The 27,483-nt window shown below is 42.6% G+C and overlaps 1 protein-coding gene across 1 annotated transcript; it reads left to right on the top strand.

The window, feature by feature from the left end:
- On the top strand, positions 1–27,034 carry APOH (apolipoprotein H). The gene is made up of 8 exons (XM_063456124.1): positions 1–103; positions 2,719–2,895; positions 3,093–3,189; positions 13,288–13,364; positions 17,787–17,975; positions 21,346–21,525; positions 22,860–23,057; positions 26,881–27,034. The coding sequence occupies exons 1-8, from the start codon at positions 46–48 to the stop codon at positions 26,970–26,972; spliced, it is 1,068 nt and encodes a 355-aa protein (XP_063312194.1). The 5' UTR covers positions 1–45; the 3' UTR covers positions 26,973–27,034.
- The last annotated feature ends 449 nt before the right edge of the window (positions 27,035–27,483 follow it).

The following is a 27,483-nucleotide window of genomic DNA, read 5'->3' as shown; positions in this document are numbered from 1 at the left end:
AGGGATTTAAAAAGAAAACACACAGTTTGCAGGATAAACCTGAAGATGCTGTGGTTTCTATTCTGTGGGCTGTGTCTGCTAAATGGCGCTGTGGGAGAAAAACGTGAGTGACTTTATAATGCTAGAATAAGGTAGAAAAGGAATTCTGACTTAACAGGATTATATCTGTGTCTCGTTTTATAAAGAATGAATCGAGAAAAATAAAAATTCCTTTAGGTTTATTCACTGTAATTCGTGCCGAATTGAGAACCGAACTGCAAAATTGAAGCGCAAGAAAATGTAATGAAATAGCTGAGGTTGAGTTTTTTGTTGTTTTTTTTTGCTGTATTTGCTAGAGTTAAATCTACAACAAGAAATCTAATTTCAGGGAGAAAACTTGCTTGGTTATCAGAACTAGAATCTGAAGATTTGCCATATTTTCCTGGACCCACATCCTTATAGCGATTAGTGGGCAGCTCATGAAATCAGTAACTATGAGCAGTTCACAGGAGTCAGTAATCATTGAGGAATACAGTTCTGGAATGCTGCTGTGCTGTACATGAAAAATGCTCAGAACCGTTTGCAAACTGCAGTAGGGATTTCAAGTAATGGGACACTATAAGAACCACATCTACTGCAGGTCATAGTAATGGTTATGGAGCAATAAAGGTTATTCACCAAAGTACAAATTCAAAGTGAATTCAAATAGAATTTAAAATTTAAGGCCAGAAAAGCCAAATGAAAGTATAGCTGACTTAGTGGATTTTTACAGCTGGCAAAGCATCCGGGCACCAGACGGCCAATGGCAGCACGCGCTCCGCCTTTGTGCCACGCCAGTTCTCCTCTCAGTCAGCCCTCCCTGACCTCCCTCCCCCTCCATCGCAGGAACCAAGGTAGGTTTTAGCATTTCATTTATTTGTTATCATTCTATGGAGGTGGACCAGGCTATGAGGGGTTACTCCAACCAAAACCAGTGCTTTCTTAACATACTGATCTTTGGTTGGGCTAAGCATTAAGTACTACTTTGGTCTTAAATTTGTAATTCACTTTGAATTCTCACTTTCGTCAATGAGCCCGTAGCACTAACTCAGATTAATAAATAATCATATGAACTAAAGGTAGCTCAAAAGTTCACAGATGAGGTTTTGAGAGCTAAATGAATTGCAACCATCATTGGAACATATATCAGGGATATAGGAAATGCTAAAAATAAATCATAATACATTAAAATGTAATTATTAATGAATGCTGTCATACAATGATCTGTTTAAGAGCTCCCGGGCAGAGGATTAAGATGCCCATGGCACAAATGAGGTAACGTTGGCAATATTCCAATGGTATGGTGAGTCATTGTCGCCTGCTTCGTCTCCTGTGATTGTCCCAACACCTCTACGAACAATGGTGACACCAAACTGAATTAAACAATTATTTGTGGTTGGGATCAAAAGGCCAAGGCATACAATAAGGATTGAATTATACCAGCCGTAGCAAGTTGGCTGAGGTGTGCCGAAGCCAACGAACAGGGTAGACCTGAAAAATAAGGCCCACCTATTGAATTAGTATAAAAATGGAGAGGTGGCTGGGTTCCAAATTTGGGCGGACGTCAGGAGGGAACTGGGAGGATGGAGTATATATAGGTTCTGCCTTAATATATGCTAAATATAAAATGCTCTAACCTCTGCAGAACATCTATGTTTAGGGCAATGCCATCACCCACCCCTTGATGCTCCTGGCACACTTGTGGCATGCTCAGGTATCTACAGAGAAGGCATGAGTGCTCGGGCAGTTCCTCTATAACACTCCTGGCATGTACCGCAGCATGGGGGTTATTTTATAGACATGGTTAGGCATAAAATATCATTTAAAATATAAATACATTTGTAACTTTCCTTTTTCTATCACAACTATTATGCTACATTTTAACTAGCTAATGAACTCATGGCAGTTTCTCATTAGTTCATGGATTTCCTTCTGTGGCACACGAATGCAACATACTAAGGGCATCACCTTTCCCGTACTGCCCGTCAGCATTGAGAAGAAGTGATATTGTGTGCAGGAAGTATAGTGGATCTGACAGCCCTATCTATATACGTACTGACTCTAGAGATGATATTGGCAGCAGCAGATGTGCTTTTTCCTGGGATTATCTGAATGTTCTTTAATATCTGGCACATTGCGGGTAGCACTAAAGGAATCTGGGATGATTAAAACTGGCACGTGTCGCTGTCACCCTGAATGGGCAGCAAATGAAACCGTACTGCAGATTTATCTGGGGCCTACATATTCCAACCTGCAAATAAATAGCAGAAATTGTTACTGCAGGACAGGGGGGTCTGCTTTGGACAAAGTGTCATGGAAACCGTAGTTCCATCTTTTGGTCATGATTCTTCGTACATGATACATTTATATATACCTGCCAAATGTTCCTATTTAGGAAAGGCAGCCATGTACGTTAGGGCCAGATAGGTGTACTTACTAAAAAAAGTGAGAAGTAGCGAGTTGACATCTGAGTGGCAAAACAAAGACAAAAATGTTGGCAATTGTGAAAAAACAGACTCCCAGATTTTATTTATATTAAAATCCTAATAAATCCCCACATGTATGTGTGCGTTCTTTACAGCACTCTGGGAGTTGAATAGATTTTGTATACTGTTCTATATGAATTTTACTTCACACTCGATAACCAGACTTGTCCGTGACCAGAATCAGTGACTGAATGGAGTTATTCTGTTATGTCAGTTTGTTCCAGGCCGCGAGAAGTGCCATTCGCCACCTACAAACCGCTGAAAATATTGTATGAATTCCGAGACGCGCTCACGTACTCATGTTCACCAGGTTACGTTAAAGAATCTGGCACAGTCAGGGCTGTTTGTTTAATGGCGGGGAATTGGGACCACGCAACAATAAAATGCGCACGTAAGTAAACCTTCTGTTTCCAAACACTCCGTGAATTGGGATTATGCGATAATAAAATGTGCATGTAAACGTTTATTTTCCAAATAAGTGACCGATTTTAACGTTCGCTTTTCTGCACATTTATATCAAATGCTGCGGGTTCTTGAATGTTTAGAAGTGCTGAAGACGATTCTCACTTTCAATTTATTTCTGTGCAGCTATACGTTGCCCGCCGCCCAGTTTTTTGAAAAATGGCGCTGTGCGTTACAAGGATTTCACTTATGGAAGCCAAGCTCAGTTCTCATGCAACAAAGGGTGAGTCGGTTCACAAAATGGTTCCACTGTCTGTTTTTAGTAAATCCTTAATATTTGCTAAAACAAATCAACTCTATAGTTTGCCTATTTCTTACCTAAAAATGCTGACTTTATTCACAAAGGTTTATTCAATTATCACTCATTTCTGCATTAATAATAATAATTGTATCCATATTTGGGGCAGTCATTGGCTGAGCTTCTGAAATGTTTGCCAACTAAACTGGTTTTAACGTATTTATTTTGGCTTTTACACTGAAATTCCTGATGATATCGCAGTTCGATAAACATTACAATGACCGTGCAATCAAGGCTCACAAACACAGATGACATTTTTTTTTTCCACTACTAAAAAAAAGTGCCAAAAGCACCAGACCTGGATTTATATTGACCAAACTCTCCTTGGCAGGAAGCCAGATTGGGGCCTAGTGCACGGAGCTCTTTTTTGTATGTGGCAGTGGCTGAGTGTTCTATGTGGTGGCTGAGTGTTGTGTCTGTGGTTGAGTGCTGTGTGTGAGTGTGTAGAGGCTCAGTTTTGTGGAGGCTGAGAGCTGTATGTAGGGTGGGGTGGCGACTGTCTGTGTGCACTGGTTGCGACGTCAGTGGGAGGGAGGTAAAGGGGGCAGACCAGTGATGCAATTCTGTCACTAACTTTGCCCCAAAGAGGTGGAACCTCTCAGAAAGGGCGGATTCTCCTGAGTTAATGGCAGGTCAGCCTGGTATGAATACACGCCAGGCTGCTGTCTATCGTTCAGGTTGGCCCACTGAGGGTGGACCCTGCACGGAGCACTGTCTCATTGTTCCCTGCAGGCTCCTAGTGCCCTAAACATAGCACGAGGGTGTTCCATACTGTAATGCACTCGTACTATGATTGTTGGGACAGTTCCCTGGTGTCCCAAAAAGTGGGATACCAGGGAAGTAAGGTGGGACAGGGTAAAAGACCCAAATATAGGGACTGTCCCGCTAAAATTGTGACAGTTGGGAGGGCTCTGTGTATGGTGGATAAGTTTTGCATGTGGAGTAGAGTCTGGGTTTGTCCTGGAGCGTATTGTACTGGATGTTACAGTGTGTGCATGGATTGTTGTATTTTAGCAGAGTGTGTTTGTATGATTATATTTGTTTCTGAATGTCAGTGTTTTCAAAGTGTCTGGTTGGTCAGTCTGTCCCTGGCCCCCTCACACAGCTGGAGCTCCATGCTCAGATAGAGGTTCACCAAGCTCCTGTCCGGCCCTCCTGGGTCCTAGGCCGCTGCCTACGCTGCTGCCTTATGGGTAATCTGGCTCTGAAAAAATAGCAGATTTGGAAGATTTTACTAACTCAGCTTTAGTCAAAGCTGGTCTGTTTTTGGCTGAATTAAGCAAGTTGTTTTTGAAATAATTACAATTAACTGTTTCGTAGATAACTTTGACAAATGATTTGCCAATTAAGCAAATACACGCCAGTGAACTTTCAGGTTAATTCTCAGATTATTGCGCCGGGACTCCCAGTATTCTTTGTTTTACTAGATGTTAATTAGAGACATTCTGAAATTCGAGCAAGATAACAGCCCTCCAGGGGCAAGTCTGAAACAACTAATGCACCCTAAGGGCATCTGTTAATTATTGAAAATTAACAAACAGAAGATGAATACAAATTGCATTGGGAGGGGGTTATTGTAATCTCTAAGCAATTATCTACACCAGCTTGCAGGAACAGTAAGTACATGTTGCACAATCCATCATGTTTTGCTGGATCGTTTACTGTTAGACAGTGCAGGAATGTTGCTGCCCTGCAGTTTTTAGAATTCATGGAAGCTAGCTTGCATAACTAATAGTTTTCTGCCCTGCTACACAATACAGGGCATCACTTTTCATTTACTGACCATCAGTATGGATAACCGATATGTGAGCAGGGAAATGTACTGGATTTGGCAGCCAGACATCCAGTTTAGGAGGTAATTGAGATGCGGCTTTAGGATAGTGCCAATAGAATAGGCCAACTGTTAAAAAATTATTGGGGGGAAAAAAAGTGTTTTATTACCACATGCTGGTAATGGAGAATGGGTACTTTGGGGTTATGTAGGGGAACACAAATTTTGTGTAATGGCTAGTTATAAATTATAGGGACACTATAGTCACCCAGACCATTTCATGAAGCTGAAGTGGTCTGGGTGCCAGGTCCCCCAGGTTTTAACCCTTCAGATGTAAACATAGCAGTTTCAGAGAAACTGCTAGGTTTACATTGCAGGGTTAATCCAGCCTCTAGTGGCTGTCTTCCTTGGCCTAGGTATCAGCGAGCTATGTTGTGTTGCTATATTGTGAATAGGAGCCAGAGTGTTGGAGAGACCCCCCCTCCAGGCCCCATTAGACTCCATTGTAGTCTCTAATGGGACCTGGAGGAAATTCTTTCTAACACACTCTCTAAGGGACACTGAGATAGCCTCTGCTAGAAAGACCCCCTCCATGGCCCATTAGCCCTCAATTGTAGTCTCTACTAGGGCCTGGAGGCGACTGTTTCCAGCAGGGACACTGAGATGGCCTCTGTTAGAAAGACCCCCTTCCAAGCCTATTAGACTCCATTGTAGTCTCTAATGGGACCTGGAGGAAATTCTTTCTAACACACTCTCTAAAGGACACTGAGATAGCCTCTGCTAGAAAGACCCCCCTCCATGGCCCATTAACCCTCAATTGTAGTCTCTACTGGGGCCTTGAAGGGATTATTGCACTTTTGTTCCTTGTGTCTAAAGATTGTGTAGGGTGTGGCTGGAGGCGGGACATTGGTGGCGCTTGCTGCGGAGTATGGGTGGGGCCTGTAAGGGGGCCCTTGATTTATTTTGCCCGGGGGCCCTGAGGGTTCTCAGTCCGCCCCTGAGCGCGAGCACCTCATTAGACGCGCTCACGCTATGCTCAGTGCACTATTTCAGTGCTCCCTGCACTGTCTGATCAGTGGGCTGGTTAAAATGATTGGGAGATTGCCCAGGAGTTTCTTAATCCCTGACCTTTCCTTTCACTGATTGCCTGCACTGGGACGAACACAAGCTGATGAATTAGCAAGCACCGAGGGATGTGTAAAATTGCAATCTTTTAAAATTCCCTCAAAAAAGTAAAAATAAACCCTGTGGCATTAATAATTAAACAGACCATTTACATCTAAAATGTTCTACAGATTAAAGAGGTGATTACTGTTTTAATGAAGGACAGTGGTAGGAAATATACACTTTAGAGCTGTAACCAGTGAAATAAATAAAAGAGATAAAAAGTCTCCCTATAACCCAAAAGAGGGGTGCTGCAGGTAGGCTTGTCAGACTTAAGCGGCACTGTCATGCCGAACTTACCTTTCCTCAATCTCTTCCTCTTCTCCCCCTCTCTCGGGATCTGTTATTCTTTTCTTCCTGTCTTCTTTAGTTTTCATTAAAATCATAAGACAAAGTAGGGACTCTTTGCCTTATGGAGGACTCCTCCGCTTGACCAGCTCTGACCAGCGGAGGAGCAAAGTGTGCTTCATTTCCGCTGGTCAGAGCAATTTTCCCATAATTCTTACATTTCCTCTGTGTTCCCATGATGCTTCCTGTCATTTTAGACGAAACTGCCGAATTGCGTTCTAACTGAATGAGAACAGTATGTTCGTTTCTTTTAGATCGCAATTCGGCACTTTGTTCGGATCGCAATTTCATTCTAATTAATGAAACTCCGATCCTATTCATTGCCGCGGCTGCATCTTGCAGCCGCTTAGTAGATAACTCCCTAATTCCCACGGTATCAGGGAGCTATCTACTAAAAGGCTGAAAGACCTAAATTGGTCTTTCAGCCACATTTACTAATACTAAGTAAAGATTACTTAGTAGTAGTAAATAATATGCCCCTACTCGCTATACCGCAAGTAGGGGCATGTCTATTAAACACAAATGTCTAGTAAGCACTGTAAAAAACAAAACCAAAACAAAAAAACCTAATAGCCGCCCCCCTTTGCGCGGCTGGTGGGGTCCCCTAAATAACAATAAGGGGGGGGGACCTACTGTCCTCCCCCCTGTCCCTCACCCCTGAGCGGTGGGTGCGGGCCCTAGATAAGAATGGTGGGGGGACAACCTACCGTCCTCACCCCCGGCCCCCACCCCTGAGCAGTGGGTGGGGGCCCTAAAAAAACAATAAGGGGGGGGACCTACTGTCCTCTTCCCCTGGCCCTCACCCCTGATCGGTGGGTGGGGGCCCTAGGTAAGAATGGTGGGGGGGGACCTATCGTCCTCGTCCCCGGCCCCCACCACTGAGCGGTGGGTGGGGGCCCTAAAAAAACAAAAAGGGGGGGGAACCTACTGTACTCCCCCCATGGCCTCCACCCCTGAGCGGTAGGTGGGGGCCCTAAATAAAGATAGGGGGGACCTACTGTCCTCCCCCCCGACCCCACCCCTGAGCGATGGGTGCAGGCCCTAGATAAGAATGGTGGGGGGACCTACCGTCCTCCCCCCCGGCCCCCACCCCTGCTCAGGGGTGGGGGCCCTAAATAAAAATAGGGGAGGGGACCTACTGTCCTCCCCCGGCCCCCACCCCTGAGCGGTGGGTGGGGGCCCTAGATAAGAATGGTGGTGGGTGGCTACCGTCCTCCTCTCCCGGCCCCCACCCCTGGGCGGTGGGTGGGGGCCCTAAAAAAACAATAAGGGGGGGACCTACTGTCCTCCCCCCATGGCCCCCACCCCTGAGCGGTGGGTGGGGGCCCTAAATAAAGATGGGGGGGACCTACTGTCCTCCCCCCGGCCCCCACCCCTGAGCGGTGGGTGGGGGCCCTAGATAAGAATGGTGGGGGGACCTACCGTCCTACCCCCCAGCCCCCACCCCTGAGCAGTGGGTGGGCGCCCTAAAAAAACAATAAGGGGGGGACCTACTGGCCACCCCCCGGCCCCCACCCCTGAGCGGCAGGTGGGGGCCCTAAATGAAAATCCCCCCCCAATCAAGGTGACTAGTGGTCCCAAGCCCCTAGTCACCCCCCCACCCAAATCAAACTATCCCCTACCTACCCCCCTCACCCTAAAAATAGTGAGGGGGGAATAAAATAACTAACCTGTAAAGAAAAATTAAACTTACCATTTGACGTCTTCTTTTTTCTAAAATTTTCATTTTTCAGCCCCAAAAAAGGCCAAATAAAAAGCCATCCTACCCGTCGAACTTAAAATAAAATAAAAAAAAAAAGCGCAAAAAAAAAATCCTGAAAAAAAAACTACGAAATCCGACGCTAAAAAACCATAATCCATCTTCACCCTTCGAGGGCCCGCCTCATACAGAGCTCTGCAGGGCAGGTCAAGGCTTATAAAGCCTTGCCCCGCCCTGCAATTAGGCTTAGAATACTCTGATTGGTTGGTTTAAGCCAATCAGAGTGCTCTTTGTCATTTTACACAGCGTGGGAAATTTCCAAAGAACTTTCCCACGCTGTGTAAAATGACACAGAGCACTGTGATTGGATGGCTTGAAATCCATCCAATCACAGTGCTCTGTGTCATTTTACACAGCGTGGGAAAATTCCAAAGAACTTTCCCACGCTGTGTAAAATGACACAGAGCACTGTGATTAGGTGGCTTGTAATTTTTCTTTACAGGTTAGTTATTTTATTCCCCCCTCACTATTTTTAGGGTGAGGGGGGTATGTAGGGGATAGTTTGATTTGGGTGGGGGGGTGACTAGGGGCTTGGGACCCCTAGTCACCTTGATTGGGGGGGGGGATTTTCATTTAGGGCCCCCACCCGCCGCTCAGGGTTGGGGGCCGGGGGGACACAGTAGGTCCCCCCACCTTATTAAAGAAAGAAAGAGGGCGTATACCGCGCCAATTAATTTAGATATGCAAAAAATACTGATACTCAGTGTTTGTTTGTTTGTTCGTCTGATTTTTCTATTCATTAATTCGTCTGTCTGATGAATGAATGAATAGATGGAATTCCCATTCGCATGTCCAGGTGTTTCACTGGGCATGTGCGGGAATCTCGGTGCTATCTAGTGTGGGCGGATGACGTGTCCCACAGGGACTTCATCTACCCTCACAAAGATGGCGGCGCACTGAATAAAGATCGGGGCAGAAAATAAAGAATAAAAAATAGCTAATATGGGCATTAGGGGCTTAGGGGCATTTGAGGGTGACTAAGGGGTCAATTGGATGTAGTGGAGGCGGGAGGGGGGTTAAAAAAAAACGGGATTCGGCATGACAGTGCCGCTTTACTCTGTTGTCCTTGACAAGTTGTAGGATTGACTGTGTACATCATGTGGTTTTCTAAATAGTGGTCCAGAGTGAAGCAGAATGCAGATCTATTGCCCCTATTCTGCAGTAATGAAGTTGGGTATCATTGCATATCAGGGTCCCTTGCTCCATTATAACAGTTTCCTACTACCATCACCCTTAGCCAGTCATAGCTATTCACAATAATCTATGATTTACAAATAGGCTACGTCTGATATATGAGCTTCTAAAGATGCCTACCTGAAGCTCTAACCAAAGCATTCTATGGTTTTATCACTCAGGGAACATTCTCTGCAGCGTCAAAATATTCAGTGACCATTAGCATATTGGGACTTGTAATCAATATTATCCAAAGCAGTAACATTTGCGTGTACTTGCTGAGGTTCCCCTGTGTGCTTTCTTTGCCCTGCTGGCAAATATCCCACTTCTCACACCAACAAGAATTACTCCATTTGGAGTTGGTTTATTTCTGCAATGGAAAATTAGAGATTGTTTACATTTTTTTTATTTTGCTCCAAAAGATCTTTATATGCCTAGGGCAACAATTTGCTTCTGATGAGACCATCAAGCATGTCTTTAATTTAAGAGAGATATGATTTTTTTTTTCTGGGAATCTCTTTGGTAAAACTGATTGAGTTTGTGGCCAAGTTTCCGAATGTTGGCTAAGGAGAGGAAAACAGATGTTGGATGTCATGAAGTCATGCAGCCTTAGTAATGCAGTGTGCCTTTAAGACACATAGCAATGTTTTTCTTAAGCTCACAGAGCAATGTTTTGCTTAAGCTAGTGAAAATATAAATCCAGAAACAAAAAACGTATTTTTTTGTTTTTTTTAAATCATACAACATAGAGAAATAATACAGGGATAGAAATGTTAGCATTTTATGCTGCAGACCTATGTTACGGTTTTCAGGTATAGTTACAGATTACTACAGCTAATGGAGTGGATACATAGATTGGTCTCCAAACAGAGGTGGTAATTATATGCCTGGGATAGACACACAGCCGCTGTGAGTCAGGACATCAAATAAAGAATGATTCGGGCTGAATCTATTCGTTTTCATCTACATTCAAATTCTTATATTTCACTGATCAGTAAAATCCATTTGAATTGGAAACATTCTCTAACAGATGAAGTATCGGGAAATCCTAGGAGAAAAAATCATGCTGTCTGTGAGGAAGCTGAAGCTTGGGTGTCATTGGACCTTCCAACAAGACAATGATCCCAAACATGCATCAAATGCCACCAAGGCTTAGTTGCAGAAGAAGAAGTCCTGAAAAGGTCTCCAGTGGCCAGCACAGTCACCTGACTTGAACCCCATAGAAAATCTCTGGTGGAATTTGAAGAAGGCGGCTGCAGCACGCAAACCCAAGAATATTACTGAACTCATGAGCAATGGGCTAAGATTCCTCAGGAACGCTGCCAGAAACTGGTGTCTGGCTATGCATTTAGTTTGCAGCAGGTCATAACTGCAAAAGGGTGCTCTACTAAGTAATAAAGATGCTTGCCATGAAGGGGTTGAATAATTTTAAGATGGGAGAAATCATTATAAGTTGCATTTTTTTAAGTTAAATTTGGGGAAACCACCTGAAGCATTCATTGTGTTGATCTATTTCAATTGCTTTTGTTTGATTTATTTATTGCAAACAACTGAAAGTCTGTAAATTTTGACAAAAACCCCAAATGGGGGTTGAATAATTTTGATTACAACTGTATACGGCAACTGCTATAATTTTATTCACAGCCCGGTTCACAGTTTAGTGAGTGGAGCTGTGTTTTATTATCAGGGAGAGGAAAGAGAGCGTTCCTATTGTGTGCGCGCCGTTATAAGCCACTCTCAGGAATGAGGGGGCTTAAGGTGTTCTAAGCACTATTGACTTCGCAATGATGCAAAGTGCTTTTGGTGCTTTGCGACCCACTGGCGTACATGCCGCGGTCGCAGGGGTCGTGGCTGCGACCGGGCCCACGCAGGGGTCGTGGCTGCGACCCTGCAACCCAGTATGTACGCCAGTGTGGCCAGCCTCTTCTCCTGAGGGGCCCAGGAGCTGGCCCTGGTGTCACTGGGCGGGCTGGCTGGAGGGCGTGCGAGGAAGCACTATCCCCTGAGTGCTCCTTGCCCAGCTCCCTCGCTTGCACTGCACTGATGCCGGAGCCGGAATATTACGTCATTCCGGCTCCGGCATCAGTACGCGGCGCGAGAGGGAGCTGTGCAGAGAGCACTCAGGGGAGAGTGCTCCCTCGCGCGCGCGCCAGTCAGCCAGCCCGGTGACCGGCCGCCCAGCAGCACCACTGGACCCCAGGGAATCCCCTCAGCTCTCCCAAAGGTAAGGATGCTGGTGGATTAAATTTTAAAGAAACATGTGTGTGTTAGTGTTAGAGTGTGTGTGTGTTAGTGTTAGAGTGTGTGTGTGTGTGTGTGTTAGTGTTAGTTTTTGTGTGTCAGTGTGTGTGTTACTGTGTGTGTCTGCTAGTGAGTGTCAGTGAGTGTGTTAGTTTTTGTGTGTGTGTTACGGTGTGTGTTAGTTTGTCTGTGTCTGTTATTGAGTGCGTGTCTGCTTTTGAGTGTGTCTGCTAGTGAGTGTCAATGTGTGTGTTAGTTTGTCAGTGAGTGTGTGTGTGTGTTACTGAGTGTTAGTTTGTGTGTGTCAGTGTGTGTCTGTTAGTGAGTCTGTTTGGTGTCTGTTAGTGAGTGTATGTTTGTCAGTGAGAGTGTATGTTTTGTAAGTGAGTGTGTATGTGTGTCTGTCTGTCAGTGAGTGTGTATGTATGTCTGTAACTGAGTATGTCTCTGTCAGTAAATGTGTGTGTCTGTTAGCTAGTGTGTATGCGTCTGTTCGTGAGAGTGTGTGTGCGTGTGTTTAAAACCCTTTCAGCACTTATCTTTCTCTAGCGCCGGACTCCCTTGGCGCCGGACATCCTTCCGCCCCGATCCGCCTCTCAGCTCCACATGCGCAGCAAGAGCCACGTGCGCATTCCAACTGCCCATAGGAAAGCATTACTCAATGCTTTCCTATCGACGTCCAACGTCTTCTCACTGTGATTTTCACAGTGAGAATCGCGGAAGCCCCTCTAGCGGCTGTCGGTGAGACAGCCACTAGAGGCTGGATTAACCCTCAGTGAAACATAGCAGTTTCTCTGAAACTGCTATGTTTTCAGCTGCAGGGTTAAAACTAGAGGGACCTGGCACCCAGACCGCTTCATTGAGCTGAAGTGATCTGGGTGCCAATAGTGGTCCTTTAAGTGTATGTGTATCTGCATGCACTGGCATACATACCGCGGTCGCAGGGGTCTATTTTCGCACCGGAGCCCCATGGGTTGTGTGTACGCCACTGTTGCGACCCTTTATGAATGCTTGGGGTTTGAGCATGCTAGGAGTAGTGTTGGCACAGTCTGCTCAAGCTCACAGTCCAAGGAAATAGGATAATCTCTATATAAACATACGTACATTTACCAGCATATCCCCCTGTTTTTTCGATCACTACAGCTTATCAATAGATTCCATGTTTTATGGGTGAGTTCCAACTGCAAATGTCAGAAAAAGCCTTGGGAATAAAGTTCTGTTTTGAGACACGGAATCCCTGGAATGGCGTTTGGCAAAGGGACAAACTTATGAGAGGAACAGTCTTTTTAAAAAAAATCATGCCAACTCTCTCTCAAGTCATTTCAGAATCTGCTTCTGAAAAAGCACGATTTTAGAGGCATGCAAAGTATTTATATAATTATCCCATTTTATTGTATTATTTTTAAATTGTGGGAATTACTAGGTTTTTATGTTACTATAATTATTTTTATTTATTTTTTTAACAGTGACAACAAAGATATCATCATTTCAGCGGAGCATTATGTCTGCCTGCGCAGCAAATTTTTTCATCATCTTGACTGTAATCTCTTCTTTTATTTTATTTCAGATATGATTTACAAGGAGCTATTGAGAGCCTCTGTACGGAGACAGGAGTGTGGAGCCCTAAGCTACCAATCTGCCAACGTACGCCTGCAGCACAGTAGCCTAATGAAGTGGTTTTGGTGTATAGAGCATGCCCCCGCAGTCTCTCTACTAATTTATCATTATTAGTAAAATTATTTTGTTTATCCATCACTAGGCACATGTCCCCTGGCTGCAACTGTGTCTGCCCCTTCTCATAAACTGGAGCATTTTTCTATTGTCATCATGAATACAGCTGTAGATAACATTGTAACACATAAAGCAAACCAGGAGAACACAGGAAGAGCCAAATTACAATCAACATAAGAAAATCATAGAAAACTATAAAAAAAAAATCCAACCGGATAGAGTCTACAATTTTCAGTTTCCAATAGTCTTGCTCTTAGTATAGTTGGGCTGCACTTCGTAAGCACATACAACAAAAACAGAAAACAAAAAAACAATCTGTAGATTTTTACCACAGGAAGACATACAAATAGGATACAATCAATGAATGCCCACTCACATTTAAAAAAGCCTGAAATCCGCTCTGATTATAGTAACATGCAATAAAATGAGTCCAATGATGAATATGAATCGTTGATGGGTGATAGTCAGATAGTGGTCTACAGTGAACAGGTGATGTGTTTCTCAGAAAAGGGAATTAAAAGCAAATATTGTAAAACCATAAATATATGTGAAAAGTGAAGTGAATAATGTATTATTCACTCACAATGGAAGAGCTTTCAACGTAAGCTCAATGTATCAGGCAAATGGTGGTATAATTGGAGCAGCGTAATCTGCTTGAGGTTTGCAGCCTTGGTGGTATGATCCCCACCGAGGATTTGGACGTTCACTTCTAATAATGTGTCCATTTGTGGTGCCAGGAACAAAAAAAACTTAAAATAACATAAAATAAATGCAGAAAATAATTAAGGTATCCCCAAAAAATGATATGGCCATACACAAGGAAAGTATAGGCAGAGGAAACTTTATTGGATGACTTAAAACCAAATAAATAATATAGAGTAATATAGACAACGCGTTTTACCTTGGGTTATCAAGTGTATTTACAGAATAAACAAGCTCAAAGATAGACCATTTTATAAATCATTTTTTATGTATAATACACTTACATATAATGAAACAGAGAAGGCATAAAGAAAAAACAAGATATTAATGATACAATAAATAGTTCGGGTGGCTGCATGACGTGCTGGTCATGTGATCGTCTATAAGCTGATTTTATTGGCCGTAAAGTATAAGCAAACAAAAGTATAAATGTGAGAACTGAATTGCAACTCCCAGAAACTACCGCTCTTCCCGTAATGCCCAGGATAAAACAGTTCATGGCATAAGCTCAGTTCCCACTGAAAGTTATGTGAACACGAGGACAGGAATACAGGAATTCCAAATATGATTATATTTTTACTTTTTGTTAAATTTGTGTTCTTATTATTTTTTGCTCATTTTGATAGCATTATCTATAAACTACATTACAAAAACACGTGAATCAACATCTGACCAGAGTATAGATCTCTTGTAATGGATGCTAGTTCTGTAAGTCAATTTCTCGGTTTGTGTGCTGCGTCCCAGCCAAGCTATGCGCAGACGGCCATTTTATTTCTATTTGTTCTATTCTTCCAGCCTTTCTGAGTAAATTTAAGTAATGTGCTCCTCGTGCTCCCTATAGAGCTATGGCCATATTAGAGAAATGCTCCTATCAAGTCATCCAGCAAGTCAAGAAATAAATAAATCCCATGAGCACCATGTGGCTGGCTTTCTTCCCAGACAGGCTACGATCCTGGAGTGTTTCAATTTTTTAACTAATTCACTCCAAGATTCTGAAATAAATCCCAGATAAAGGAATTATGCAAATCAATTTGTTGATCACTAGTATATAATTCTGAGGCCATGGCAGTACCCTTCCTGGCCGGTCAATAGTCTCCTCAGTAGCCCTGCTGACTACCTTCACACATACCTCCTACTATTCCAAATGGACAGAGAGGGACACTCTAATTTTAGGGTTGTCTGGGAGTGTAGCCAAGGGCAGGGCTGTCCGTGAAATTGTATGCAACATACTAACAATTTATACAACTAAAATGTAATTTGGAACAAGAACAATGTATCTTATTTACAGACTGATTTCTAAACACATTTATTGTAGTTTAAAGACACATTACTGGGAGTATTATTGCTGTGGTGCTCTGTTATACACTTGGACACATTACTGGGAGTATTATTGCTGTGGCGCTCTGTGATACACTCAGACACATTACTGGGAGTATTATTGCTGTGGTGCTCTGTTATACACTCAGACACATTACTGGGAGTGTTATTGCTGTGGAGCTCTGTTATACACTCAGACACATTACTGGGAGTATTATTGCTGTGGAGCTCTGTTTTACACTCAGACACATTACTGGGAGTATTATTGCTGTGGTGCTCTGTTATACACAGACACATTACTGGGAGTATTATTGCTGTGGAGCTGTTATACATTCAGACACATTACTGGGAGTATTACTGCTGTGGCGCTCTGTGATACACTCAGACACATTACTGGGTGTATTATTGCTGTGGAGCTCTGTTATACGCTCAGACACATTACTGGGAGTATTATTGCTGTGGAGCTCTGTTATACACTCAGACACATTACTGGGAGTATTATTGCTGTGGTGCTCTGTTATACACTCAGACACATTACTGGGAGTATTATTGCTGTGGCGCTCTGTGATACACTCAGACACATTACTGGGAGTATTATTGCTGTGGAGCTCTCTTATACACTCAGACACAGAGTATCAGTAATTATTAGGGTGCAGGGTTTCTTACAAGCTGACGTGTGTACCCAGATGTCAGAGTGTTGCATGGACAAGAAATATCACTTTGAAGGGAAAGGAATGCTCTAATAGCTATCTAAAAAAGTATGTTTTTCTTTCAATAATGTTTAGACATGTGCAATTTGTTTCTGTCCGAATTTCAATTCGGATGAATTTCGGCAATTCAGACATTTGGATGCTTCCAAATGTCCAAAATGCCAAACCGAATTGACACAGTGCCGAAAAGTCCCGAAGTGCTGAATTTCGGAAGTCCCAAACCAAATTGCCGAAGTGCTGAATTTCAGAAGTGACGAAGTGCTTCGGATTTCTGAAAAGTGGTAAAACAGGAGAGGGAGGGAAAATTAAGGGAATGATGACAGGAATCTAACCCTAACCCTACCCCCTAACCCTAACCCTAACCTTAACCCTAGTAGGATTAGGGGTAGGGTTAGGTCAGGGTTAGGGTGAATGTTGTGGTTGTGGGTAGGGTTAGGGTATTGCTGAAGTCCTGAAGTGCCGAATTCCTGAATTTCGGAAGTCCCGAAACGAAGTGCAGAATTGCCAAAGTCCAGAATTTCGGAAGTGCCGAACCAAACCACAATTTTTACCCATGCACATTCTTAATAATGTTATGACTAAAGTATATGGGGTCACATATTTTTATTCTTTGAATAGTCCTTAATCAGTGGTTAGGGATACTCTTATGACAATAGGCATCACTGGCCAGCTCTACTTCTGATCAGGCATCCTGATTTCAGGGATAAGATGTATAAATGATTGATTTGTAATTAGGGTTACTGTATTTTGGCAGTGATTTCTCAGTGAGAAGTGTTAGTGAGTTTGAATAGTGATTTATTAGTTATTAGGGTCACTGTGTTGTATTTGTGCCATGTTGTTAACCATATATGTAACTGAAAACGTAATTTGGAGCAAGAACAGAATATTTTATTAAAACAGACTGATTTCTAAACAGAAATATTTAACATAAATAATGCCCTAAAGTTCAGGGTAGAAAAGACAAAGGGATTTTGGCTCAAAGTAGAAACTGCCTCTAGGGGTGATTAATCAGAGGTTAGTTTCAATGATGACTTACTACTGTTCAATTGTATTTAAAGGGACACAATAGGCAGGAAAACCACTAAAGCTTAATGTGGTGGTTCTGTCTGTTCCTGCAGACATGGCAGTGTAAATCCTGCTTTTTCTGAGAATGCCACCTCTAACGGCTGTCACTTCGACAGCTACAAGATGGACTGCAGGACCGACGCTGAACACTCCCCGTAGAGATGCTATGACTGAATAGATCTCTATGAGGAGATGCTGATTGGCGCAGCATAACAATTTGCTGCACATGCACACTGGCCTCCCAATGCTTCCCTTAAGGGACTTATTGAATTGGCTGAAATCATCAGGATTGATGATCTCAGCTTTGTAGGCAGGGTGGCTGCATGGGAGATTTTAATGCACATGAGGGGGCGATTATTTATATAATTACTAAGAAACATGTTTGTATTCCTAACACTATAGTGTTCCTTTAATTTAAGTAAATTACTAACATTTGGGGTCAATCTGTTGTTTTAACAGTGATCAGCTGAGAATTTGTTTGAATATTAATTGGTTAGTGGAATTTATATTATTTAAAGAACCTGTCTGTCTTTTCATTCAGCTATTACCTGCCCCCCACCCGATATTCCAAAATTTGGAAAGCTTGTCCTACTTACGCCGAGAGCTGGGAACGAGTCCCATTACCTGGATGATATCACTTACGGCTGTCTCCCAAAATATGCTTTATTTGGAAATGAAAGTGCCTTCTGCACAGAGAATAGGACATGGAGCCATATTCCTGAATGTCGAAGTAAGTACCGCCCATGCAGAACTGTAACAACCACCATCCATCACACATTGCTCCCTCTGCTCTCTGACACTATTGAACTAGCTTGTAAACACATTCCCAAGCAATCCACCCCATGGCAACAGCATGCCGGCTTCAGTGCCACTACTTCAGTGTTAAAACAATGTCTGTGTAGCGGAGAGCCGATCTTGCACAGCTATTCTCCACTAGAGATCCCAGTGAGGCTCAGGAACAAGGTGATGTTAAGTCCACAGGCAAGGTTTCCAGCAGGTAAAGTAATACAGCAGTATCCCCATCGCAATCCCAATAACTGGACGACACACAGTTTCAGGAGTAGTCTGACAAGCTTTATTCCACAGTTCCTTATAAAGCCCTCTCCCATGCAAGGGAGGAGGTTCTAACACTTAAGACATTATCCAATCTCTAAGTAGTAACCTCCCACAGATCTCCTCCCCTCCTCTAGCATCATAATCCCCTTATTGTGTACACAGTTTTCCCAGAGTTTTGGATGTACCCTAAATACTTGGAGTACATCCACAAATCCAACATCCCCAGATAGCTCTATTCTGGGGGACCAACATACTTAAAAATTAGCCCATTCGGATGAATGGTTCGTGAGATATGGGGTTCCAAAGATTTGACCGACCGCATGGGTAAAGTATCCGAAAACAGTTCCATGCATTTTGGCCCTGCGGTCGGTCACAAACAAGGGAATGAAAACAGGCGAATTGCCTGTGTTATAGAGCCTGGAGAGGGTTTGAATGAATTCCCTTGTTTATGGGGCTCTTTCTACCGAACGGCGGGTCATTCGGTAGTTTCCATACGAATTTCTGGAAGTATGGAGGTCTCAGCGGTGTTTGCCTAGTCAAGTGTCCGATTTTAGTTCCAGACACTCGACGGCAAAACACCGCTGTTCGGTAGTTTAAGATGGCCGCCGCCACGTGTTTGTTTCCCGAATGGCGGCCACCCAGAGGACAAAGACCACACTGCACTGATTGCCAATTACCTGTTTGCAACATTGTTGCAAACGGTAATTGGAGGCACACTCATTCCTGGGTGGTCTGGTTGTTCGGTAGTTTCATTCCCTTGTTTTATTTTGAATGATTCTACCGAACAACTAGAGGAATACAATTCTTTACATACATTTAACTGTCATTATACCCGGATACCATGCTTTCTATACATGTACATACACATTAAACCAGCCATATGACCAAATACACTTATTCTCATACATGTCGTGGGACAGCCCGGTACCAATCCGCTACAGTCTGTTACTTTGTGTCTAGGCTTCTCAAGTATGCGCTGTCATTGCTGTGGTAGAGAGAGCTCTCCTCTTATCCCCTGTCACTCAGCTGTTAGATCATTTATCCAGACAAATGAATGCCGTTTTCCTGGCACTATAGGCTCTTGGAGTGACCCCCTACCTCGGCGCTCAAGGGGTTAAAACCTCTTCAGCAACTTACCTTAATCCAGCGCCGCGCTCCCTCGGCACTGGTGACCTCTCCTCCCCCGCCGACGTCAGCTCCCGAGTAGAGCCGAATGTGCATGCGCGGCCAGAGGCGCGCGCATCCAAACCCTGCCCATAGGAAAGCATTACTCAATGCTTTCCTATGGGGATCATTTCAGATCATTTCACGTCCAGTGTCATTTCAGTGCGATTTACTCACTGAGAATCGCGGAAGGAGCCTCTAGTGGCTGTCAGGGAGAAAACTAGGGGGACCTGGTACCCAGACCACTTCATTGAGCTGAAGTGGTCTGGATGCCTATAATGGTCCTTTAACTCTTAGATTTGGACCCAAAATCTTAATGTTAAATTATTTAAACTTAATGAATGGGTCACCGAGATAACTTTCCAATGAAGCGTTGTGTGTATGAAAATGATTTGAGTAACTGCTGGATTTAAACCAAAAAAGACGTTAAAGCACTTCTTCGTGTATTGGTTGAATGCCTTTAAGCCTTTCTCTATGCATAAACACATTTCACATCAATCCTTTGCGCATGAACACATATTAAAGCATTACCATAGGCTCATCAGGTCATATCATTTTATCACGTCACTCATGATTTACAAACTGTCCTTCTGATCACCCAACAGAGTAGCTTGGAGGAAAGACGAGACGGGGGGATATGATAGAAACATTTAAATTCATAAAGAGAATCAACACAGTAAAGGAGGAGACTATGTTTATAAGAAGAAAAACTACCACAACAAGAGGACATAGTCTTAAATTAGAGGGATAAAGGTTTAAAAATAATATCAGGAAGTATTACTTTACTGAGAGGGTAGTGGATGCATGGAATAGCCTTCCAGCTGAAGTGGTAGAGGTTAACACAGTGAGAAAGTTTAAGCGTGTGTGGGAAAGGCATAAGGCTATCCTAACTATAAGATAAGGCCAGGGACTAATGAAAGTATTTAGAAAATTGGGCAGACTAGATGGGCCGAATGGTTCTTATCTGCCGTCACATTCTATGTTTCTATGTCACACAGCGTCAGGAGGACTGGGGCATAGTGCAACATAAGTGCATGATTAAAAACACTTACACTTCAACAAATTGCACTTTAAACAAATGACAAGGCATTTATTAACAATTCAAACCATACAGGAGCGGCATATCAGAAGTTCAGATATGTATGGAAAACCCTAAATGGTTACTTTGCAGTGGAGCCTGTCATGCGAGCGCCATGCTTGCCAAGATGACCTGATTACAAGCAAGCATGCCAAAAAGTGCCAAAATTGCATCATGGGCCCCAGCTGACTCCTCCTCCTACCAACCTCACTCTAGACCACATACACGCCAAGAGTTGCAGATCTGATATCTCTATGCTTACACTAGCCACTATCTCCAGTATAGTGGGACAAACAGGTAAGACATGCAATATATTGAACCAATAGATCAGCTGAAAAATCTGGGTTTTAAACATTAAAGGGACACTTAAGGGAAAGCTTAATGTAGTTGTCCTGGTGTCTACAGCCTGTCCGTACAGGCTTTTGAATGTAAATACAGCCTTTTTAGAGATAAGGCAATGTTTACATTGCCACGAGGAGACCCGCTCGCTGGAAAAAGGAGAGTAAATCACCTATTTTAAAAAGGGGGCAAAGGTGGCCGGTGACCTAAACTGCGCATTTACACCTATCGTGTCAGGAATACACACTATAGGGTTCCTTTAACCCCTTAAGGACACATGACATGTGTGACATGTCATGATTCCCTTTTATTCCAGAAGTTTGGTCCTTAAGGGGTTAAGAACACTCCATAATAAATATTGGTGTATATATAAATATTATAATGTTTATCCTACAAAATGCCAAAGGTATCTAAATACTTTCATTTACAATTTCAATTAATCCAATTTTCCATCCTGAAACAGATGTTAAATGCAAACGCCCCAGCGAAATAGAGAATGGTTTCATGACATATTCACCGCCGAGGCTATATGATTATGAGGAGGTTGTGACTTATGGTTGTAAGCCAAATTACGTATTGGATGGCCCGAAAAACTCTATGTGTGAGAAAAACGGGGAATGGAGCTTAAAGCCAACCTGCAGAGGTACAGTACGGGTCAATGGTGCTTCCAAATGTGAAATGAGTGTTGTGGTCACTTTAAATATTGTGAAATCACTGGGTCAATTTTCAAATTTGACCAAGTGACTTCACTGGATGACCAACTGTAGATCCGACGATACTTTTCCAGCGTTACGTTTTTTGTGTTTTTTTTGTGGGTGACAAAAGTGCAAGCAGCTGGTCTTGCCTATGGTGCAACATAGTCTTGCATCGGTCGTGGGTGCTATGTCCCTGAACCTCTTAGTCGTGCGATGCAAAACATTGCAGTTTTTGAGAAACTGCAAAGCTTACCTTGCAGTACTAAGACAGCCTCTACCAGACCGCTACTAGAGGTGCTCTGCATGAGCACAGTCAGTATTAGAAAAGACCCCATAGGAAGGGAGGCCTATGAGGGAGGCCTAATGCGCATGAGACGCTTGCCGCACATGTGCTTTAGGCCCCCCCCCCCCCCCTGTCAAATGACGTTGGAGGAGGCAAACAATGAACCAGCGCCAATGTCACTCGGGTTATTGGGTAAGTGCATAAAGAGTTATTTAACCCTTTGTGTGCCAGAGGGAGGGTGAGTGCAAGGGGGTGAGACCAGAGGGCACTGTAGTATTAGGAATACACCGTTGTCATCGTAACACTCTAGTTTTCCTTTAAATACAGGAGATATGTAAATATTATTAGAATCCTGGTAATGACAGCTTCCCTGTAAATATGTATTTTATTTGGGCCTGGGGACCTATCTACATGTGTTATGCTTTGTATAATGTATGGTGAGAGGCTTTCTGTGGGAAAGCTGTATTGATCTTTTTGGGACTAGTTTAGCCATATAATAGCTGGTATTTTCCTCCCTCCAGAGAAATCTCTCAGTCGAGTTTCCAGATTATGTCTATTGCTCACCTGACTTTGCTGATGAACAATATAAATAATGCATCTGGGGCAGACTTCTAAATGTGTTGCAGTTACCATGAAACCAGTGAAAAATCCTAATGATTGCTCCAGTTTAAACAGTTTGCTCCATTCCCCATCCCGTCTGAATCCGTTCTGATAATGCAGAAATGACACTTCCATATTATCTGTGCTAATCGTCTAACCTTCGATGCCGCAATACACAGTGAGGAGTATTGGTTATAGCTAAGCTTCTAACACAGTGGCCAATAATTAGCAATTATTTTTGGATAAAGTTCTAAAAGTGAAGCAATCAGTAGAAACATTCCATTGGGTTCCATAGAAACTGCTCCAGTTCTGGCCAGCTGCCCCCGAATTGTCCCACTTTTTGCCTTTATAAACATGTCTCCTTGTGTGAGTCTGTTTAATTGTAAGATTGTTTTGTAGCACCATGTCGCGTCACAACCAAAAAAGCATCCGTGCTCCTCAACGGAAGGAAAACGCACGTGGAGAACATTGCGAACCAGTTAATTCAGCATGGAGATGTCATTACCTATTTCTGCAAGGATGAGAAGGACAAATGTTCTCACGCGGTGGATTCTCGCTGTCAGGACGGGCAGTTCTCCGTACCCAGCTGTTATAAAGGTAAATATCACATATACGGAGAATGCAGCATGTACTGACCAGCCACAACACAAAATAGGGAACAAATTTAAATAATAAACCATATGGGGGAAGAAAAACAAGTAATATTGATAGATTGATAGATCTTGCTTATTTTATCTGCACTGTACGTCCAAATATGGAATAAAATGCTTTCACTGTACCTTTTGATTTTATGGATTACCATGTCTATGGAGGGGATATCAGGTTTTTGCCACACTTGTGCCATGATTTGCCTGGCCACCAGGGTAATTTTTTTGAGCAGTTTTTGCTCCTTTATTGTCCAATCCTCTAGTGGCCTTGACAGTAAAAATACCCACGGGTCTCATATTACCGGCCTCTGGAAGATTTTATCCAGCAAGTCGCCCACTTCACCCAAGAGAGACTGTGCCTTAGGGCACTCTCACCACATATGTGCATAGGACCCTCTCTGTCTGCATCCCCTCCAACAGCTATCGTCTGGGGTTTTGTACATGTGGTATAATTCACTGGCGTGGTATACCATCTAAGCATGGTCTTATACGACTTCTCGTGTTGGGTGATGCAGACCGAAGTAGATTTGTTTGCTTCCCATATTTCCCTCCACTCCGTACCCTCTAGTACCTCGCAAAGGTCAGCTACCCATTGGGTTGTATAGTGCAACTCCCCCAGTCAGCGTTATTGGAGCTCAGGTGGGCATAAACTGATGTAATGAGCCCCATCGGAGGGTTTTCTTTTAAGCAAAGTTTTTCAAAGCCAGTGGGCGTCTTATGGGCTGCTTCTTTCACTAGTTTTTGTTGGGCAAAGTCCCTGACCTGGAGGTACCTGAAAAAATCAGGAGGTTTTAGTAAGGACTTCTCTTTCAGTGCCTCAAAAGTAATGATTTGGTCACCCTCAAAGAGGTGAATAGCTCTCTGTAACCCCGTATATTCTATGTTTTTGTAGTCATGTGCTTTCATACCCAGGGGGAATGCCCTGTTTCTCAGTATTGGCATCATTGGCGATGGTGAGGAGGTCAACCCATATTTCAGTGCCGTTTTGTCCCAGGCTCTGAGGGAGTTAAATATCGCTGACCATTGTGTGCGTATAAGTGCTCTATGTTCCCTGGGTAACCAAATATAAAATGGAGGTAGGTCAGCTCCCATCATGTTAGATCCGGGGTAGAGTGTCACATCTCTAAATTTACAAATTGGATTTTCAATTTACTGCAAGCCACTATTTAGCAGATAAATCTATTGATCCTGCACTGATATTACATTGTCAAGCTAACTTAGGCCTCAGCTTAATAAACTTTCCAGATGATTCAATACTGTTAGAAACTTTCCAAATGATTTATCTACAGAAATTCCCACATACTTTTACTTCTGTAGCTAAATCATTTGAAAGTTTTTTCTAAAAGTTTTGAATCATTTGGAAATCAAAGTCTTATAGGGACACTATAGTCACCAGAACAATTACAGCAATGTAAACGCTGCCTTTTCAGAGAAAAGGCCGTGTTTACATTGGGGCCAAGTAACACCTCAAGGGGCAGTCACTCAGACGGCCACTAGAGGGGCTTCCTGTGTCAGTACTGTGGAGTATGGATCATTATTTAATGTGCAGTTTGCAATATATATGTGTATTATATGGTGTGGCGCATACATATATATATATATATATATGTATATATATATATTTAATACTAATGTACATTTGGTTGTATGAAATACTGACTGAATGACTATTGACTGAAATAGGCTTCTTAACTTAGCTTAGATTTGAAAAACGTTACACTTTCAATGACATTTCCACAAGGTTAAAATTAAATTAGAACAAACACATGTACTGTCAGTCAAATGTATACAAAACTCGTCGTAAGCTAATTACAGGCAAGAGCCTTCTAGAGAATATTCCACAAACACATGTGCTGTCAGTTAAATGTATACAAAAACACTTCGTAAGCTAATTACAAGCTCGAGCCATTTAGGGAATATCCCAAACTTAGATATGCAATACATTACATCATGTAACAAGTTAGAAAACCTTTTTGGGAAAATCACACAGGTGGGGGCTACTTTATAGAGGACAAAATGCCTATTTAACTGAAGGAGAAAGGATAGGATGTTGTCATTCAGCCATTATTCCATTCTCACTTGCACGCAGAGCATCATACACAAGGACATATGCTGTGATCACTAATACTTTGGTAAGATTAATTATTTACTGACTATTTTTGCATTCTGTTACATTCATCCAATACACTTTTATCTTATATTTATTTGAGTCATTGTTTCATTTATTACAATATTATTACAGTGCCTTTTCGGGTCTTCAGACACTGAATTATTTTAGTGATAAATCAAATAATCATCTAGAATAGTTAAGGAAAACAGTATTTATAAGTAATTTGGGAACGGAAGGGTCTACTCCGTATATAGCTATAGATTGCATAAAGACACGCTAAGCTTAGAATGACCCGGAGTGACCTTTTGTCGGTAAAGGTCCACATCATACCTGAAGCGAGCCATAACTATCAAAATTGAAGTATCACCGAAACCGACAAGTACTACACACAGTGTGCAGCACTGGCGTTCAGTGTCTCCACTCACTGCATGGAGATGCTGAACGTTCCCCATAGAGATTTACTGATTCGATGCATCTCTATGAGAATAAGCTGTTTGGTGCAGTGCTGTGTTTTACCACAAATGCGCAATAACCTCGGATTGGCAAAAATCATCAAGTTTGATGATCTCAGCCAAGGGAGCGGAATGAGGCGTGGCCAGCCGCAGCAGAAAGGGTGAATACAATGACTTTTTTAAAGTAAAGAGAGGGGGCCAGGGACCAAACTAGTTATTCCACCACTATTGTGTCACGAATACATGTTTGTGTTTCTCGCACTATAAATGTTCCTATAATCCGTGAAATTATAAATCTAAATAACTATTTACATATGACCTGGGCTAAACAACCAATAAACAGCATAGGATATAATTGTATAATTTAATCACAGTTTAAGTACCGGAACTAGCAGAATAGAAGAGGGTGTCAACTTTAATACAGGTCATTCCCTTGAGTGTATGTGTAAATGTGGTGGAATCTCGGTAAAAATAAATTTAGTAGGCCGAGATTGCCACGTGGTATGTGCGCGCGCATATACTGATGTATCGGTTGGTTGGTTGCACGTGGCAATGATACAATCAGTAGTGTACGGAGCATGTGCAGCAATACAGGATATAGAGTATTTCCCCTCCTCCATTATGCTGGGCAAGCCATGTGGTCAAACAAGAAGTTAGTCTTTGTTCGTTTGATTGGATAAGAGTATGTGTGGGTGGAGCTAATTATGGGAGGAGCTACATGCCTATATAAGGGACCTACACTGTATGTTCGGGGCTCAGACTTTGTTGGTTTTTGGTGACATTAGTCCCTCTGAGTCCCGGTCGGTGAATCGAATAAAGAATCTCTTCCTTCCTGAAGAAACCTGTGTCCATCTCTCTGTGCTTGGCTTCCGTCAGTTTCTCCGGTATCATATATATATATATATTCTCCTAGGTAACCAATAAGGTAATTATTGTGAAAAAGAAAGATAAAATAAGTGAGAGACAAACTGAATTATGAATGGACAGATAATGGAGCTAGCCTTCCCTGTAGGCCAAATATTTACGGTAACATTATAGATGCGGACATTGCAATGCTTGTACCATGAATAATACATCTCACCGATAATTGGCTGCTGAGTATCTGACTTGTATTTATGACAAGCGATAAATAATAGAAATTATTAAGCCGTGGCTCTCAGCACTAACAGGTTTGCTTTTAAACTAAATAAGAACTTATTTCTCTGTTACAGATCCAGGATTTTTCTCTATTTTTTCCAAATCTCCATCAAAACTACCTCTTTGTACCCCGCAGAATTCCACACAATCTACCCCTCTTAGCTGAAGGGGGACTGACACTTCCCGGGAAATGATATCATTGAATAAAACATTGCATTTCTTCAATAACGTGTGATAATCTTTTTCATATGGTGCATTTCAATTGACAATTAAAGTTATAGCAACTGCATAATTCCGAACATTTCAAACGGACAGAAAAGGGCTTTATTGTAGTGTAAAAATATGTTACTGTTAATATTATTGCGGTAGAGCTCTGTGATACACTCAGACACACCAACAATATGGAGCTCCTAGAAAAGAGGGACATTATCATAGAAAAGAGGGACAGAGGGATTTGGATTCAAAATAGGGACTGTCCGTCTTAAATAAGGGCACAGAAGCATTAAATAGTCCGTTTTAGGTTGAACATGTGGCTTATTAGTTTGCTGTTGGGTAATTTCAACAAGTAATATTTTACAGTAGAGTACACCAACGAACGCAATGCAGGGATTTATTTTAGAGGTCAGAATCCAACACACAAAAAAGACTTGCTCGTATGAGAACAACAGCTGCACCAG

Source organism: Pelobates fuscus, chromosome 5 (genome assembly GCF_036172605.1).
Source record: "Pelobates fuscus isolate aPelFus1 chromosome 5, aPelFus1.pri, whole genome shotgun sequence".
Taxonomy (NCBI): domain Eukaryota; kingdom Metazoa; phylum Chordata; class Amphibia; order Anura; family Pelobatidae; genus Pelobates; species Pelobates fuscus.
The sequence above is the reverse complement of the archived record's forward strand: the minus strand, read 5'-3'. Positions and strand labels throughout refer to the sequence as shown.